Source organism: Pelodiscus sinensis, chromosome 2 (genome assembly GCF_049634645.1).
Source record: "Pelodiscus sinensis isolate JC-2024 chromosome 2, ASM4963464v1, whole genome shotgun sequence".
Taxonomy (NCBI): Eukaryota; Metazoa; Chordata; order Testudines; family Trionychidae; genus Pelodiscus; species Pelodiscus sinensis.
This window is the reverse complement of record NC_134712.1, coordinates 231,925,031-231,944,523: the sequence shown is the minus strand read 5'-3', so window position 1 is coordinate 231,944,523 and position 19,493 is coordinate 231,925,031. Positions and strand designations below refer to the sequence as shown.

The window sequence follows — 19,493 nt, the reverse complement described above, 5'->3', positions numbered from 1 at the left end:
TTATGTTCAGTGGTGCAGAATGGTATAGTAGTGTGCTTTTCTTTATATTCCACAATATTGATCCACATTTAATTGCAGAATTCCAGGCTTTTCGTGTCTGCAAAGTCACTTTTTCAGCCAACAAAGTAGACTGAGGGACACGATACGTAAAGGATCCTGTACACAGAATATTTCAGTTGTGTGTAAAATATTAGCAATATTTCCTGCACTCTTTCCCCCGAACCTATTGCAAAGGATTCTGCAGGAGGCTAGATATCAGTCCAGATTTGTGTTTTTTAAATAGGAGGTCATGCAAGTGAGGCTCTTTTCACATGGAAGACTCTGTTGCATGAACATGGCTGCCAATCTTCACAATAGGGTGTGTCCTTCCATTGTCGGTTGGTTCTTGGTGACAACACTACAAGAAGTCTCCAGAAATTTCTGCTTCTGTATGTACTCCATTCAGAAGTTTCTGCTTTTATGTTGTTCTAATCTGGAGGGTTTTTTTAGTTAAATATGAAGTGTATCTCTTAGCTACAATACTGCTTCTTCCCTGAAGACCAAGCAGTCAGTATTTTCTGGGGAAGAACTCTGATGCTTTTGAGAGAAGTCTGAATAATACCTGCCAAACAACTGATTTTTAACAGGGTAACCTTGAGTAATGAGTTTGTGGAACCTTGTCAGTTTTCTCTCTCAGTATTAAATTTTCTTACCCTATCTGCTTTAAGCATGTTAAGAAGCAAATAAATAGCTAATTGTGTATTTGATAGAAATTCTATTGACTAAACAATTAGTTGATAAGGAAGGAAGCCTCCAGGAGTTATCCTCTGCAGTTTAAATGTAGTGGGAGCCGGGCAACCTGCCTACCCAGCTCTTACTATATTTAAACTGCATGGCTATGTCTTCGCTGGTGGTGGCTTGCACCAGAAATATGCAATGAGGCTAAGCGTAGAATATTGCCGAGCCTCATTTGCATACCTAATGAGCCACCATTTCTGCAGAGGAGGCTCTTGCGCCAGAAGGAGCATCTACACTGCCCCTTCTTGTGCTGCAAGAAAAACCCTCTTGCGCAATGCCGCTACAATTATTATTTTCAGGAATAACGGCATTGCACAAGAGGGTTTTTCTTGCAGCACCTCCTGCAGGGTCCCCTTCTGTAGCCACAAACAGGAAGGGTAGGCAGCCAGTGAGTTTCCACCCTGAGGTGGCAGGAAGCAGGATTCTGTCAAGGGGCTTTGGGTTCCAGCCCTGAGTCTCCATCACAGACCAGTGGGTGTTGGCCTTTGGCTCACCCCCATTCCTGCATTGTCTCTGACCACCTGTTCTCTCCCTATCCATCTCCCCATCCAGCGCTTCATTTGCCCCCAGCTTGCCAGGGTTGTATAAGTCTGGTGTGAAAATTTGATATTTATATTAATACCACTTTTCACATCCTTCCAGCTATGTCTTCTATGAAAAGAAATAGTAATAAATATTAGTTTTCGTAGCAGCAGACTTAGCAAATATTTTTAAAAAGGCAATTAGACTTCTTAGCTAACAAGTTTTCTTTTAAGAAAAGAAACAAAAAAAGCTACAGAAAAGATAAAGAAATACAAATAACACTTGTTGTTTCGATCCAGTAATGAACAGAGACAAGATGATTTTAGGCCCACAGTTTAAACACTAAAGTCCAGTCTTCGCTACACCCGGAAGGTTGGTTTTAGGTACGTAACTCCAGGCAAGGAAATAACATAGCTGGAGTCAAAATTCCTTAAGCTGAGCTTGACACCATCTCCATAGCAGTAAGTTGACTGGAGAAATGTGACAGCAAGGAGTACCAGCATGGATGGGGGCACCCAGGAGCACTCAATTTAGCAGATCTTTACTAGACAAGCTAAACTGAATGCTGGAAAATCAACCACCACAGCGTCTGTCTTTCTGCAAGTGGAGATATGGCCTATGGAACCAAACTTTTTAAAGCGCAGAGCACTGATGTGTTGGGCATCCACACTTTGAGGATCAGGTCCCTTGTTTAGATGTTTAATTGTGTACTTTGGCCACTATTTAAAAATATGCCTAAAGTCGTCCTATTCCAAGAAATGTAATTCAAGTAATTGTTCTGCATGCTCCTCTAATAGGTTTTAACTGTTTGTTCTGTCCAAAATGTGGAAAATGTAGGTATGACCTTAAATAAACAGAATCTCAAACATATATTTAAAGAACCTTTTCAACCTTGACTTCAAATCCAGGGACATATATGCTCTATGTGTGGCCTATCCAGAACCTCTTGGAGAGAGACTTTATACTGAAACTAAATTTTTTTTGGAAAATCATGTACGCCATTTGCACAAGGTAATGATGGCATGCCTAAATGTATTCAAGTTTTCTCACAGTATGATACAAATCCTGTGTGTATAGATACAGCTGACAGGTTAAAAGTACGTATTTTAGTTGCATTCACTGGTCCTTAAAGGGAGTATAAAACTGTCATAACTCAAAATCTCGCTTGTTGGCTGAAGAAGATTATAATGCATTTAGTGTGACTAGATAATTTTAACTAAAATATTATGAATATTTCTCAAACTATATTTTTATATATTTTTTTGGGCGGAAATAGTTGTAAATGGAGGGAGGGCAGAGAAGGAAGCACAAAAACACAAAGGCAAAAGAACACAATTACATTACCAAAACATTGTTCAATTGCGTATTTACATTAGTAAATGTTTAATGAGGCTATTTCCATAATCCATTTTTTTGTCATCTATTCACTGGGTGTATGAAACTATACAGGCAGTCCCCGGGTTACGTACAAGATAGGGACTGTAGGTTTGTTCTTAAGTTGAATCTGTATGTAAGTCGCAACTGGCGTCCAGATTCAGCCGCTGCTAAACTGATCGGTTTCAACAGTGGCTGAATCTGGACGCCAGTTCTGACTTACATACAGATTCAACTTAAGAACCCCAGGCATCCCCAAGTCAGCTGCTGCTGAAACTGATCAGCGGCTGATTCCAGGAAGCCCGGGGCAGGGGCTTCCTGTAGTCAGCCACTGGTCATTTTCAGCAGCTGCTGACTTGGGAACACCTGGGGCAGAGCAGCTGGGGTGCTGCTGGGTTGGTCCCGTGGCGCCCAGAGCGGCGCTACGGGACCAACCGGCAGCGCTCCAGCTGCTGTACCACAGGCGTCCGGAGCAAAGCCGCGGAGCACGGGGGCAGCGGGACAGCCCAGACGTGCCGTGGCTATCCTGCTGCCCTCGGGCTCCGTGGCTTTGCTCTGCTCTGCTCCCTGTCCCCCAGGTCTGCAGACCGGGGGGGGGGGGAGCAGAGCAGAGCGGCGGGGCTGTCAGCTGGCTGCGCGTTCCGCCACTTTGCTTCCTCTCCCTGGTCTGCTGGAGACCAGGGAGAGGAAGTGCCCCGTTCGTAACTGCGGATCCGACATAAGTCGGATCCGCGTAACTCGGGGACTGCCTGTATTTCTTCTAGCTTATTGTCTAAATTTGAGTTTCCTGCTCCACGAATTGTTCTTAGTTTTAGGCACTGGTTGACCTCTATGCCAAACGTTTGTGTAGGTACAAAACACAGGGGAAAAAACCAAACAATAAAGATCTTTAACCATCCCACTCCCTGAAACTAAGCAGATGGACAAAGATTGAAAATGGAGGTAGGGAGGAGGTGGAGAGGTTAGGCAAGAAAGGTGAAAAGAAAGTAACATATTCGTTCCCATCCCCTAGGGATGGATTAAAGATTTTTAGAAAAGTCAGACCAACTCTTTAACATTTTAGAGAATGACCTCCAAAAATTTGAATAACGCTTAATTCTTGGACCATCTGGTTTTTCTTTTTAAGTAGAGTTGTGAATAGTTTATGCTAAGGCATTTAATTTGATCTTTGTTTTCCTAATATAGTGGCTCTGAATACTTAGTTACAGTGAAGACATTTAATATCTATACTGCATTGTTAGTGTACTGTACTAACAGTACTGCCCAGAGGTTATATCCCCATAATTAGTTGTTTGTTCTTGCTCTTACTTGTACTTGGAGTCAATAAGAGGGTGTTTTGGTTGGTTTTTCCCCAAATAGCTCAACTTTGCCTTTCCTTCACTTTATTCTGTCAATTAATGAGAACAGTTGTCTCTTTCCTGTCTCCTTGAGGTGGGAATTTAGAAAAAATTGAAGTGATTTTAATTGTAGTTCTCTCTCAAGTCATCTTCACCTTCATGTTTCTACTTATTTCTTGTGACGTGATGCCTCCTATTGAAATTTGTAAGGGTTGAAAAGGCCACTTTCTATAGAACTATCTAAACCTGTGGTATCTAACCAGTTCTGCTATAGAGAACTAGCCACTCAACCTGCCAAATAGCCACATGTGGCTCGTGTATTAAACACCATGGGTCTAAACTGTCAAATTTGGGACTCATGGTTTGCCACCACTTTGAGATTAGAAATTGCTAACTTCTGTCTGTTACACATTTTCCATCCTTTTACCCAGCAGTACAGCTGCAAAGTTGGTTGATTATGGGCCCTTACATTTTCTGGCATCAGCAGATCTCTAGAAGTAGTAAAATTTACTACTCGAGGAAGGTGTTTGATTCTCTTGAGAGTCATTTTAAATCTTAGAAATGTCCTAAGAAACTTATGTAATGAAGTCATTTGCTTGAAGACACTAGACAAAGAATAGGGAAGTATAGAGCTAATTACTGGTAAGTAAAGAAAATGTTACCTTTTGGTATTTCTTTACCATTAATACAAATAGGTACTATATTTATAACTATCTTGTGCGTGCACACGCGCACACACACGGTATGCATAGGGCTTCTGATTTAACTGATAGGACATGAGGGTTGTTCATATCTCATCATGTTTTTAAAATAAGCACTGAAAATAACACGTGTTTTAATTTAATTAGAAACTTGATCTTTCTCCCTGCTTTTTTGCTGGATTATTTCCTTAAATTTGGTCATGAGGTATTTATTATCAGATGATCTGGAAAGGGCTGAATAAAAGCAGTTGAGGTTTTTCTATATTAAGAAATTCTTTTATTATTTTAATAGGGAGAGAGAAGGGAATATATTGAAACTCAAGTAGTTGGAACATTACTTTTTAATAGACTGAAAGTTTACAATGAGTGATGTTTAGAATTGAGCATCCCTCTCCTGTCAAATTTGAAACTATAATGCTAGGCATTCTAGGTGTGGTGTGTTGAGGTAATTACATCATGAAAATTATCTCTGCATTATTTTAGATAATAATGGACCTGCAGTCAAATCCGGTAGTTTGGAGCCCCTTTGAGGTTGGTGGGGCTCCACATGGGCCAGCAGATCATAGCATAATGTTTGGGTCCTTCCTTTCTGGCAGCTTGTCCTCAAGCTGTTGTCTTTACAGTGATTTGTATAAGGTAACTTATTCTTTATATGAATTAAAGTCTACTCAAAGAATTGGGTCCTTGTTCAACAAAAGACAAACACATGCTTAATCGTCTCTGAGGTCAGCAGCATTGTCTGTTTTCCTGAATTGAGGACTGCTCAGAGTCCTAGTAAAATAAACGAAAGGGCTTGTATAAACTAGGAAGTTACAGGCTTCAGCTACGCTGACATAGGTGAAGTGGTGTGGACGCGGTTGTACTGGTATAAATTTTTGCTACACAGGTATAACTGTTTTGCTTCTGGAATGTGACTAGATAAAGTAGTGTAGCACACTTTTATATTCGTATAATTGTCCACATTAGCATTTACAGTATAAACTAGTTCAGTAAACCCATAAATCTGTAACTGAAAAACTTTCTAAATCACATTAAAACTTCTACAAAGTAGATAGACCTACTATAATGTTAGTTTTGAAAGGTGTATGGTCACAACTGTCACTCATTTTTATAAACTACAAAACCTTGAAGACCTGAGAATTACATCTAATTGCTAGAAGTTACATTACACGGTATGGCACTGGTTTAGCAGAGGTTTATAAAATTAACAATTAAAATCTTAGGATAGTCCTTGGGGTTTCATTTTGATCCTTAGTGTTTCTAACAAAGCAGTGAGATTAAACATTAAAAAAAGTGCCAATGTACTGAATATTCAGACTCACCTCATTGTAAATGTTTGTTTACATTAATGCTTCTCATATTAAAACAGATCAATTAAAGCTATACCAGTGGTGGGCTACCTCCAGGCCACTTGTGGTCCATCAGAGTAATCTGATTGTCGGTTGTGAGACACTTTGCTGATGTTGACTGGCTGCAGGAAGTGGCAGCCAGCATGTCCCTGCACTCCCTTCACCTGTGGGCACTGATCTTACAACTCCCATTGGCAGGGAGTGTTGAACTGTCACCATTTGGAGCTGTGACAGGGGTAGAGGGCAGGTGCCTGTGCCAGGTCAACATGAGCAAACTGTCTTGTGGCCCGCGTTCAGATGACCCTGATGTAGGGGGCAACCTGTATTCAGCCCTGCTCCTATACTCATCAAATGCTTTCCAATCAACCACTTCTACCAAAACAAATAGGAAAACTATCATTGCATTTTAGAGAGCAATTGTATCCCCAACAGAATCTTCCTATATTACAACTGGTTTATCAGAAGCTGGGTAACTTCTTAGATTGGTTCCTGTATCAAATCACAGGAGGCAAACACTTCTCTCCAGAAGTGAAAAATATTCCATGCATCAGCATCTTAAATAGTACCATTGTAAACTCCTGAAGATGTAAGGACTGTCTCAGTTTGTCCTTGTGGCCTGAAACATTCTACTGAAGCTCAGTAGTCAACTGATTACTGTATACTGTCAAAATTGCATGTACAGTGTATATTACATCTATACACTATTTTGCCATTGTTTGGAAGCAAGCATTTATAACATAGCATTTTTTCCTTCATAGTGTGTTCTGGAATCTGAAGAACAAGTACTGGTTATGTATCATAGATATTGGGAAGAATACAGTAAAGGGGCAGACTACATGGACTGTTTGTACAGGTAAATTTTGCCAAAGTTTTTAAATTCAGTAACTGAAAATCACTGGAGTAAGAAAGTTTGAGAATCATTTGTATACAGTTGACTAAAGAATGCTGTAGAGGATGAGATGGTGGTTGCTTTAGCCACTGGTTAGAACATGGCCCAGATTGCTAGTGGCTAGAGAGTTACTTGATGATAGTCTATACGAAATAAGATTCTCAATTAGTATTTAGTGCAGTGATTCCCAAATGGTGCTCTAGTGATGATTTGTGGAACAGATGCTAGTAGTCTATGGAAAGCTGTCTGGCTTGGTTGCACCAACTCCCTCCTTTGTTTCTACATGTTACCCTACATTAAAGGTAACGGGGGAACTCTGTGTAAGCTTATCTCTGTCACTCACGGAAGTTGGTCCAATAGAAGATACTAGCTCATTCACCTTCTCTCTGTAGTTCACTGTTGTGTGTTCAAAAAATATTGAGTCACTATCTGCACAGTTTAGATCCCTTAACAACCTTATTTACTCCAAGGTTATCCTCTTAGGGTTGCGACTGATTCCTGCCTTTCTGCTCTCTGGGGCTCCCTACAATCCTGTCTTGGTGGGCTAGATCATCAGAATTGGGGTTACCACACCTTTGCACAGCAACCCAGACACTGAACCAGTGTAGGTCTGGGAGGGCTCAACTATGAGGGTCCAGCACCCAGGAAACCAACCCCCAAAAGGCAGAGGTAGAAATTAACTAAGTGGAAATACTTCATTATACTACTCAAGTACATTTTTTCCAGTATTTGTACTTGACTCAAGTACAGGCAGTCCCCGGGTTACGTACAAGATAGGGACTGTAGGTTTGTTCTTAAGTTGAATCTGTATGTAAGTCGGAACTGGCATCCAGATTCAGCCGCTGCTGAAACTGATCAGTTTCAACAGTGGCTGAATCTGGACGCCAGTTCTGACTTACATACAGATGCAACTTAAGAACCCCAGGCATCCCCAAGTCAGCTGCTGCTGAAACTGATCAGCGGCTGATTCCAGGAAGCCCAGGGCAGGGGCTTCCTGTAGTCAGCCACTGGTCATTTTCAGCAGCTGCTGACTTGGGGACACCTGGGGCAGAGCAGCTGGGGTGCTGCTGGGTTGGTCCAGTGGCGCCCAGAGCGGCGCTACGGGACCAACCGGCAGTGCCCCAGCTGCTGTACCACAGGCGTCCGGAGCAAAGCCGCGGAGCACGGGGGCAGCGGGACAGCCCAGACGCGCCATGGCTATCCTGCTGCCCTCGGGCTCCGCGGCTTTACTCTGCTCTGCTCCCCGTCCCCCAGGTCTGCAGACCAGGGGGAGGGGGAGCAGAGCAGAGCGGCGGAACGCGCGGCCAGCTGACAGCCCAGACGCGTCTGGACTGTCAGCTGGCTGCGTGCTCCGCTCTACTTCTCCCCCCCCCCCCCCCCATGGTCTGCAGACCAGGGGGAGGGGGAGCAGAGCGGAGCACAGCAGAGCAGCGGAACGCGCGGCCAGCTGACAGCCCAGACGCGTCTGGACTGTCAGCTGGCCGTGTGCTCCGCTCTGCTCCCCCTCCCCCTGGTCTGCAGACCAGGGGGAGGGGGAGCAGAGCAGAGTGAGCGGAGCAGAGCAGAGCGGCAGAACGCGCGGCCAGCTGACAGCCCAGATGCGTCTGGTCTGTCAGCTGGCCGCGCGTTCTGCCGCTTTGCTTCCTCTCCCTGGTCTCCAGCAGACCAGGGAGAAGTGCCCCGTTCGTAACTGCGGATCCGACGTAAGTCGGATCCGCGTAACTCGGGGACTGCCTGTAATTTATTTTTGTGGTACTTCAACTCAAGTAGTTACTTTCTTAAAAAAATCGTACTTTTTACTCTACTACAATTTCTGGAAGCACTTAATTACTCACTACAATCATTCTGGTTTGCCTAAGCACAGCTTCATGTGCAAGCATCCAAAAAAACCCGAACAAGTACAATGCCCCAGCCAACGAAGAAACCTTTTAATAGCCCCATCAATACCTTTTCATTCAAAAACAGTATCTCAGCAGGCACTGCCAGCCTGAGACCTGAGCCACTAAGGCGGCTGCCCAGGGTGATGTGCTGAGGGGGCAAATTTGAATAGTGTCATGGACTTTACCTCGGCCCAGCCAGCTAAATAGGAAGGAAGCCCAGCAGCCACCTCAACCGTGGTCAGGGAGGACAGAGGCACTTACTTGTGTCAAGTAAATCCTCTGCTCTGGTGGGAGGAGCAGCAGCAGCGTAGGTGCCCAGGGCAGGAGCTTCCCTTTCTCCCTAGGACAGAGGGCCCCCTGTAGAATCCCTGTGGTGTGAGGGTGGGACAGGCTATGCTGGAAGACGATCAGGGTGGGCAGCTGAGTTTGATGGGGATTAAAGAATTGTCTGTGTGCGCAGCTTCCCTCTATATGCTGGCTGGCTGGGATTTGGAGCAACCCTGCTATATGGGTGTGTGCTAGTGTGGAGCAGGTGTGGGTTTGCAAGTGAAAACAGCGATTGCAAGTGAAAACAGTCGGATCAAAGTATGTTACTAAATTAAAATGAACAAAAATGTTCAATTCTAATCCACTAAGAAACTTGTTACATACAATTTCTTACCTTAATTAGCTTTTCTTATCTCAGGTTAAGAGTTTCAAGTCAGAGTTTATCTTTACTCTTACTTGGGTCTACAGCTTTTTCAGCGTTCTAAGTTGTTAAGTATCCTCTTAGGGTGGACCGGGCATATCAAAGATCAGCTAAAGACAAGGACTAAAAAAAATAAAAAATGATGGCTTCCCATTGCTTAGATTTTTCCCTAGGGCAGTAGTCTTTGTTCTCCTCCCCTCCTCCTGGCCCCATCCCTATAGAAAATTACCAGGTTCAAGATGGATTCCAGTACTAGGTGGCATGGTCACATCTTTTTAGGACCAGCCACAGTTTGGGATTATAGGATAAACAAGACTACAGGCAGTCCCCGGGTTACATACAAGATAGGGACTGTAGGTTTGTTCTTAAGTTGAATCTGTATGTAAGTCGGAACTGGCGTCCAGATTCAGCCGCTGCTGAAACTGACCGCCAGTTCTGACTTACATACAGAATCAACTTAAGAACCCCAAGCGTCCCCAAGTCAGCTGCTGCTGAAACTGATCAGCAGCTGATTCCAGGAAGCCCGGGGCAGAGCAACTCTGCCTCGGGCTTCCTGTAGTCAGCGCTGGTCAGTTTCAGCAGCGGCTAAATCAGGAGGCCTGGGCAGAGCAGCTGGGGTGCTGCTGGGTTGCTCCAGTAGCGCCGCTCCTCGGCACTACTGGACCAACCCAGCAGCACCCCATCTGCTCTGCCCCAGGCGTCCTGATTCAGCCGCTGCTGAAACTGACCAGCAGCGGCTGAATCAGGACCGGAGCAGCTGGGGTGCTGCTGGATTGGACCAGTAGCGCCCAGAGCGGCGCTGCGGGACCTACTGGCAGCACCCCAGCTGCTCTGCCACAGGTGTCCTGAGAAAAGCCTAGTTTGCTGGGGGGGGAGGGGGCGTACTAGCTGCGCCCCCCCCACCCCAGCAGACCAGGAAGACACAGGCGGCAGACTGAGACGCACTGCGGTCCCGCCGCCTGGGTCCTCCGCGGCTTTGCTCCCAGTCTCCCTGGTCTGCTGGAGACCAGCAGACCAGGGAGACGGGGGAGCAAAGCCTCTGAGGACACCGGCAGCGGGACAGCCGGGGGGCGTCTGGGCTGTCCCGCTGCCGGCTTCCCCCGCGGCTTTGCAAAGCCTCGGGGAAGCCGGCAGCGGAGCAGCCCAGGCGCACTTGGGCTGCCTCGCTGCCCGAGCCCCCCCGCCGCTTTGCAAAGCCTCGGGGAAGCCGGCAGCGGAAGTAGGAATAAGAGGTCCTCCGGAAAAGGGCTTTATTCCGGAGGATGGTGCCAGTCTGGACCCTCTTTTCCAGCTTTCCCCAAGCTGGGAAAAAAGTGGCGGCCATGTTTATTTAAATCCCGCGGGGGATATTTAAATCCCCCGTGGATTTCCCTATTCAAAGTTAGAAATTAGCATGCCTTTTCCGGAGAAGGGGCCAGTGTCGACGTAGCCCAAGGGCTTAGTGAAACTGGTTTATTTAACAGTTCATTCAGCTAAAGTAGTTATTCCTTTCCAAACATGCCTAGAAAGAAGTTACTTTGTGCAATCAGAAGAAAAGGCTGCAGCTTTCTCTCCTTCAAACTTTAGCTTTGTTTTTTGTATTGGGGTAGTGCCTAGAGGTCCCAGTTAAGGAGCTTCAACATTGTAGTATAGGCATTGTGCAACATAGCAAAAAGATGATCCTTGTGCCAAAACCTTATATGCACTCGGTGCCTTGTTTTATATTTAAATTATGACACATAGTTGGCTTCAGTACCTAACACACATCATCATAATCCACTAATAAGCAGTAGTCACATCATTCCAGCTGCCTAGTTGCCAAATGTTTGATAGACCTCATAGCAAAGTACGGTAAGGTGAAACTTGCAGTGGTTTTACAGGTAGCATGCATGAAAGAGTGAAGAGCTGATTCAAAAGCTTCATAAAGGGACAGTCAAGATTTGTGGCTTTGGCATAAGACTGGCCTCTCAGTGTATGGGAAATGATAGATAAGGGAGGGAACAGGCTAGAAAGGTCCTTAAAAATGAAGGCACTAGTAGCTTTTCTTTGGAGTGGAGAAAGGGGAGCCCTTGGGTGACTGCAAAAATAGGTGTGGCTTGTCTCCATCAGTCTAGAACGTCTGGATTCAGAGAGTGCCTTGAATAAATAAAAATTGGATGTTATCCTTTCTAAAACTTTCAGTGAGAATTTTTACAATTTGGGATGTCCTTAATGAAACTTCTTGCTTTAAAGATGTTTCTCTGACAAACTTGTAATGTTCCAGAAACATAAATGAGGAATTTTCAGACTCTCATAACATGGACCTGATCTTAATAGGGATATTAAAAAGCAGTTGAGTAACTGAAAATCTCAGTGGTTATGCATGGCAGCATAAAGCTTCTACTTCAGGTTGCACAGTGCACCCAGCTCCCCAGGAGCTCTTGGCTGCTGACCCTGTGCCTGTGGAACCGACTGCACTCCCAGCCCTGCTCCTGGGGAGCTGGCTGCTGCCCTGCACTGCTGGCTCTATTAACAGAGCTCTATATTAGAGCCATCAGTGCAAGGTGGCAGCTGGCTCTTCAGGAGTGGGACAGGAAGTCTGTGTGCAACCAATAAGCTCATGCTTATTGGTTGATGGTTTAAGTAATTATACTGTTAAATCCCTAGATCTTTTTTTTTTAAAAAAAAAAAAGTAATATGCCATTTCCCAGTCCCTATGGCAACTCCACCAAATTTGATTTAATAAAATAATGTATTTTTTAGTTGTTACTCATGCAGTAAGTGTGGTGACTTTTTAAGAAATGTTGTGTTGTCTACTCATGTAGCCTTTCTCACATCTGGTCTCTTCCTTCTCCCTGCTCACCTGAACTTGCTTCCATGGTGCTTTGTCTCCTTTCCCTTTTCCTTTCCTTCTGTCATCTTAATCCTTTCTCTCTGGGTATACTGACCAAGCTCTTTTTTCTTTCTCTCTCTTCTTCCTCTTCTCCCCCCCCCCTTCACCCCAGAAACTTCTCCATGGTATTTGGCAGCTCTGTCTCACTAGTAGCTGTGGCATCATGTAATCAGCTAGCTGTGTGTAAACCACTGACAAGTGCTCTGCAGAGGACACTTCAGAAAGCACTTCAGTGTGGTAGTTGCATGTTCCCATAGCCTTAGTTTCCCACTAGTCTTGTAGTGGCTCTGTATGACATTGACGTTAACTACCTTGAAAAAAAAATTAGCGCTCAGGAAGCTTGCCCTGTATCCTGCAACTTATAACTCTACCTGTTGACTATTCAAGTGGTGCTCTGACTTCTTCAGTCACATCCTCTCTAAGCAGTAACGGAATCTGTCTTCTCATCCTCTCCCTTCCCCGTTGCTGCATAGCCTTCAGCAGTGCAATTTGGGTTGCAGGTGGAGCTGGTCTGGGGTAGCGATGTGAAGGGTTAACCAGTAAGCCTCACCCTTAACAGCTAAGGCTTACCGATTTAAGGTTAATGGGTGGGTGGGCGCTAGAGCAGCTCTCTGTCTGCCATGGACAGGGGGCTGCTCCAGTGCAGCCCAGGCGTCCTGCAGGCAGGGGCTATTCTGGCAGGGCTGGAGTAGCCCTGTCTGCAAGTGGGCCTTCCCCATTTAACTCTCTTTAATTGGTTAACCGGTTAAATAGGATTTTACATCCCTAGTGTGGGGATAGAGCAAATGATTGGGCACAGAGCTGCAGATGGGGGCAGAGTGGAGCAGTGTCTGGGGTTAGAGCAAGATGAAGTGTGTAGTTGGCCCTGGAAGTGAAGCAGGACTGGAAATGTGGTGCTCTCTTCCCTGATCCCTGTGGGTCTGGCCAGGTTTTCTGGGGTAGAAGGGCACGGGGGACTCCAGTTGGTAACCACTGCTTTGTTGAACTCACGTGCATTGAGCATCTGGCTGCAAAACTTGCAAGCGTGCACATAGTTATTCTGTATGAAAGCTATGCAGAAGTGTGTGTGTGTGTGTGTGTGTGTGTGTGTGTGTGTGTGTGTGTAAAGTTGTTGTAGTATTTAGGTCCAATGTACAATGTGGTGATATGTTGCTAGCCTCAGAAATACCACTCAACTACATACCATTTACATTGATCACGATGCAAAAATTCATATAAATATCCACTTATATTATGTAACATAATTGGATTTCACTGCAATTTTGTGTGAGAAACTTCTCTAGAAGAGTTCAATTTTTGAATTTGTGGAATTAAACTAAGACAGCTACTGATGTTAGAGCCATTCCAGTCACTTGGAAAGCGTGTCTCTTTTGGTATATGTGATGAGTCACTTGTGGTGATTGTCTTTTACATTAGAGATGTTAAATAGCATGTAATTGAATTGTTTAAATGAATCAAATATTATCAGTTACATGACTGTTCAATAATCCCTGGAAGAGGGGCTAGCAATCAGTGAGCTCCTGGTCCCTTCCCCAGCGAGCCCTCTGCCACCTCGTGCTGCTGCCTTTCTAACAGAGCTCACTGTGAACAGGGACTGCTCTGTGGGATGCTGAAGCAGCCCCTACCTGTGTAGAGCTCAGACCTCTTGTGGACAGGTTGCTGCTGCAGATCAGCATCTGTCCGTGGTGAGCCTGGGCCTGCTGTGGACAGAGGCTGCTTTGCGGCAGCTACTCCCTCTCCCCCCTCCCCCACATGCCGCTGTCAGAGGCACAAGTGGGGGAGAATTTATGTAGTAAACAGGAAGCCCAGGCTTATTGGTTAGTCGTGTAGTTGTCTGCGCGTTGACATCTTTAATTTACACATGTTGAATCATAGGTTTTTATGAGAGACACTTGATTAAGTAGTAGTACCATTGTTATACACAGGGTTAAAAATGTACATGAGTTTCTGAATTACAATGAGTCAGGTTTTTTAAATCAGTTGAAGCTATATTTTATCCTGTAAAGTTCAAAACCAGTAGTAATGGTGAAAATTTTTGATGCTTTAGAAACAAATATTTTGAGGCTAAATATTTTAAAGATGTGGAACATGGATATAAAGCAGTTGAAGGAAAAAAGCCTGTTTTCACTGTAGCATTGGGATAGTTGCTTCACCTAGGGTACTTCTAGACTACAAGCCTCTTTCAAAAGAGGCTTTTTGGAAAGAGCTCTTTTGAAAAAGCCTCTTTCGAAAGAGAGAGTCTAGACAGCCGCAAGGGTTTTGAAAGCCCTGCTTGCATTCAAAGAAGCCTCTGGTAGTTCAGTTGATGAACATAAAAGCTAAATGAGGAATAGTGTTGAACGCTAAAGCTTATTTTTGTTGTGGTTCTTCTGTAAGCTTTCCCTGATGACTTTAAAAGATGGAACAAAAACAGGACTATGTAGCACTTTAAAGACTAACAAGATGGTTTATTAGGTGATGAGCTTTCGTGGGCCAGACCCACTTCCTCAGATCAAATAGTGGAAGAAAATGGTCACAACCATATATACCAAAGGCTACAATTAAAAAAAAAAAAAAAACCACATGAAAAGGACAAATCAAATTTCAGAACAGAAGAGGGATGGGGTGGAGGGAGGTAAATCTCTGTGAGCTAATGATATTAGAGGTGATAATTGGGGAAGCTATCTTTGTAATGGGTAAAGTAATTAGAGTCTTTGTTTAGACTGAGATGTAAAGTGTCCAATTTAAGCATGAATGACAGTTCAGAGGATTCTCTTTCAAGTGTAGTCTTAAAAGGCCTTTGAAGCAGGATTCAGGTAATCAAGTCGTTGAGACAATGTCTTTTCTGGTTGAAATGGCAAGAAACTGTTTTTTCTTTGTGATCCTGTCTAATATCTGTTTTGTGGGCATTGATAAAGGATAGCACCTAGTGCAAAGAAGTCTAATACTCCATTATAAATGCTGTTGACTCTGAGAGTCTCAAGGTCACTTGCTGTAGTACAGATTGAACATCTCTAGTATTACACCCCTCAGGACCTGACAGGTGCTGAATCAGAGGGGGGGGGGGAGGGGGAGAGGAAAAAAAATATATGAATGAATGTCCACAAGCAGTTAAACCCTGGCAAAACTTTACTTGGGGTTTTTTCCATGTCCATGAGCGGCATAATGTTTTTAAGTGGAAGTGTAGGCCTTAGTTTATTTACTTAGCGGACCCAGCTAAGGATTGTTTTAATATTCATAGGCAAACCCTATTTTATTACCTTCAGTATTAGATTTAAGGAAATAATCTAATGTCTGTGCTGTGTCCTAGCCCAGTAGTAAGGGATGTTGGGTTTTTTGTTTTAATTTCAGTCTTTAGGTGTCCCCTGAGTCTTAAGTTTTTTTCCTGTACCACCGTGTCGTTTGGAGGGATAAGAGAGGATGAGCTTTTTTGGTTTTATTCTGCAATTGGGCCTTAACTTGAGTCCTGTATGGGTGCACTTTTTATTACACAAAGGTAAAATAAAATAGCAGGAAGTCTCTTTTTTAACTTACAGTAATGTTATATGAAATAAAACTGATTGTGCTTGGAATCTTATATTTGAGGTTTCATGGTATTGGTTTTCAAACTCTTTACCATCAGATCAGACTTCTACCAGAAGAAACAAGCTAAGGTCATACATTCATGTGTGTGGGTTTAATGTGAACTAAAATGAAAAAATACAATATTAATGAAACCTGTGCTATATATAGTTACAAGAGCCTTCACATTTACATGCTTCATTGTGCACACAAGAACAAGCTCACCTACTTCAATTTCAGGGTGGAAATACTGACCCAAATTTAAACTGAATAGTGATCCAGTCTACAAGCTAAAGACTTGTTTCCAAGGGAGCCCCTGTCTATTTACAAGATGAGAACATTGCCAGAGGCTGCCTGTAGATAGCAAGACTGTGTGTGACAGGGTTAAACTAGATACATTAAATTGCTATAAGTTAGTTTCTGCAGGGAAGGTGTCACTAGCCTCTGTTTGCTAGAGCTGGGCATGGCCAACAAAGGATGGAACATTTTGGTGAACTGTTCTGTTCATTCCCGCTGGGACGCATGGGATTGCCTGTTGTAAATATACAGTATACTGGGCTAGATAGACCTTTGGTCTGACTCAGCATGACCATTTTTATGTTCAGTAGTTGAAAGTTAAAGCTAGACGGTTTCAGAATAGAAATAAGATGTACATTTTTAATCGCAAGAATAACATTGCAACAGTTTACCATGGGTTGTATAGATTGTTCTTTACTAGTTATTGCAGTGGTCCCCAACGCGGTGTCCACGGGCACCATGGCGCCTGCCGGGGCATTCGTGGCCACCCACCGACAACCTGGGACGGCCCGGCGCACGGGAGGTGCCGGCCCCAGCCGCGCGGCGCTTGGGCGGCTCCAGCCCCGGGGCACATGCGGTTGCTCAGGCGTGTGGTGCTCGAGTGGCGCCGGAGCTGGCCCCAGGCGCGTGGCTCGGGCGGCAGCGCCGGCCCCAGGCCCACGGCACAAGGCGCTCAAGTGGCCCCAGCCCTGGCCCTAGGGCACACGCTGGCACTGGGTGCAAGGGCATCCCCGTCCCCTGGCGTGCCCCCGGATGCGCGGCCCCGCCCCTGGGCGCCCGGCGCATGTGTGGCCCCCACCTCCTGGGCACCCGGCGAGTGAGTGGTCCCACTTCCCGGGCGCCCGGGAGCCTCTAAAGGTTGGGGACCACTGAGTTATTGTAATGTCTAGGTATACCTAAAGCAAAATACAGGACAATGTAGTACTTTAAAGACTAACAAGATAGTTTATTAGATGATGAGCTTTTGTGGGCCAGACCCACTTCCTCAGTCCAAATAGTGGAAGAAAATAGTCGCAACCATATATACCAAAGGATACAATTTTTTAAAAAAAAACACATATGAAAAGGACAAATCAAATTTCAGAACAGAAGGGGAATGCGGTGGCGGGGGGGAGAAGGTAAATGTCTGTGAGCTAATGATATTAGAGGTGATAATTGGGGAAGCTATCTTTGTAATGGGTAAGATAACTAGAGTCTTTAAGACACCTGTGCAAAGTGTCGAATTTTAGCATGAATAACAGTTCAGAGGATTCCCTTTGAAGTGCAGTTTTAAAAGGCTTTTGAAGCAGGATGCAGGTAATTAAGTCATTGAGACAATGTCCTTTCTGGTTGAAATGGCAAAAAACCGTTTTTTCTTTGTGATCCTTTCTAATATCTGTTTTGTGGGCATTGATCCTTTGGCGAAGTGTCTGAGATGTTTGTCCAATGTACATAGCAGACGGACACTTTTGGCACATGATAGCATAAATTATATTTCTGGATGCGCAGGAATATGTGTTCTTGATCTTATAACTCACTTGGTTAGGTCCAATAATGGTATCAGCAGAGTGAACATGTGGACAAAGCTGGCAACAGGGTTTAACACTGCACTTGAAAGGGAATCGTCTGAACTCTTGTTGATGCTAAAATTCGACACTGCGCGGGGGTCTTAACGAAGACTCTAATTATCTTACCCATTACAAAGATAGCTTCCCCAATTATCATCTCTAATATCATTAGCTCACAAACATTTATCTTCCCCTGTCCCCCGCATCCCTCTTCTGTTCTGAAATTTGATTTGTCCTTTTCATATGTGTTCTTTTTTTTAAATTGTATCCTTTGGTATATATGGTTGCGACTATTTTCTTCCACTATTTGATCTGAGGAAGTGGGTCTGGCCCACGAAAGCTCATCACGTAATAAACCATCTTGTTAGTCTTGTAAGTGCTACATAGTCTGCTGTAGCTGAAGCAAAATACAAGACTAACACTGCTACATTTCTAGGTATACCTAGACTTCAGTAAGGTGTTTGATACGGTCTTGCATGATATTTTTATCAGTAAACTAGGTAAATACAACTTAGATGGGGCTACTACAAGATGGGTGCATAAGTGGCTGGATAACCATACTCAGAGTAGTTATTAATGATTCACAATCCTGCTGGAAAGGCATAACAAGTGGGGTTCTGCAGGGGTCTGTTCTGGGACCGGCTCTGTTCAATATCTTCTTCAACAATTTAGATATTGGTATAGAAAGTACGCTTATTAAGTTTGCAGATGATACCAAGCTGGGAGAGATTGCGACTAATCTGGAGGATAGGGTCATAATTCAAAATGACCTGGACAAATTGGAGAAATGGTTTGAGATAAATAGGGTGAAGTTTAATCAAGACAAATGCAAAGTGCTCCACTCTACGAAGGAACAATCAGTTTCACACATACAGAATGGGAAGCGATGGTCTGGGAAGGAGTATGGCAGAAAGGAATCTAGGGGTTATAGTGGACTACAAGTAAAATATGAGCCACAGTGTGATTCTGTTGCAGGGAAAGCAAACACGATTCTGGAATGTATTAACAGGTGTGTTGTGAGCAAGACATGAGAAGTCATTCTTCTGCTCTACTCTGCGCTGGTTAGACCTCAATTGGAGTATTGTGTCCAGTTCTGGGCACCGCATTTCAAGAAAGATGTGGAGAAATTGGAGAGGGTCCAGAGAAGAGCAACAAGAATGATTAAAGGTCTAGAGAACATGACCTATGAGGGAAGGCTGAAGGAATTGGGTTTTAGTTTAGAAAAGAGCAGATTGAGGGGGGACATGATAGCAGTTTAGGTTGGACATTAGGAAAAAGTTCCTAACTGTCAGGGTGGTCAACACTGGAATAAATTGCCCAGGGAGGTTGTGGAATCTCCATCTGTGGAGATATTTAGGAGTAGGTTAGATAAATGTCTATCAGGGATGGTCTAGACCCGTGGTCCCCAACATGGTGCCCGCGGGCGCCATGGCGCCCGCGGGGGCATTTCTTTGCGCCCGCCAAGTGCTCAGGGCTGGCCTGGCCCCGGGCACGTGGCGCATGCATGGTGCCAGAGCCGGCGCGTGGCGCACGGAGATCGCCGGCCCCGGGGGCGCCACGGATTCATGCCCCGCTGCGCATGGGGGGCGGGGAGGGGGGGAGAAAGCGCTAGCGTCGTCCCCGGGCGCGCAGCGTTTGGGGGAGGAGGGGGAGTGGAGAGAGCGCCGGCCCCGGGCGCGCGGCGCTTGGGGGAGGAGGGGGAGTGGAGAGAGCGCCGGCCCCGGGCGCGCGGCGCTTGGGG

General features: G+C 44.9%; 1 protein-coding gene across 5 annotated transcripts in view; it reads left to right on the top strand.

Annotated features, from left to right (window-relative positions):
- Positions 1-19,493, top strand: part of CUL2 (cullin 2) — an 89,418-nt gene that overhangs the window by 10,070 nt on the left and 59,855 nt on the right. For all 5 annotated transcript variants that reach the window (XM_014578525.3, XM_006133006.4, XM_075922692.1 and 2 more), the window contains 2 exons: positions 2,208-2,310; positions 6,819-6,913. In XM_014578525.3, coding sequence (XP_014434011.1) covers positions 2,208-2,310; positions 6,819-6,913 — 198 coding nt within the window. The remainder of the gene's footprint in view (positions 1-2,207; positions 2,311-6,818; positions 6,914-19,493) is intronic.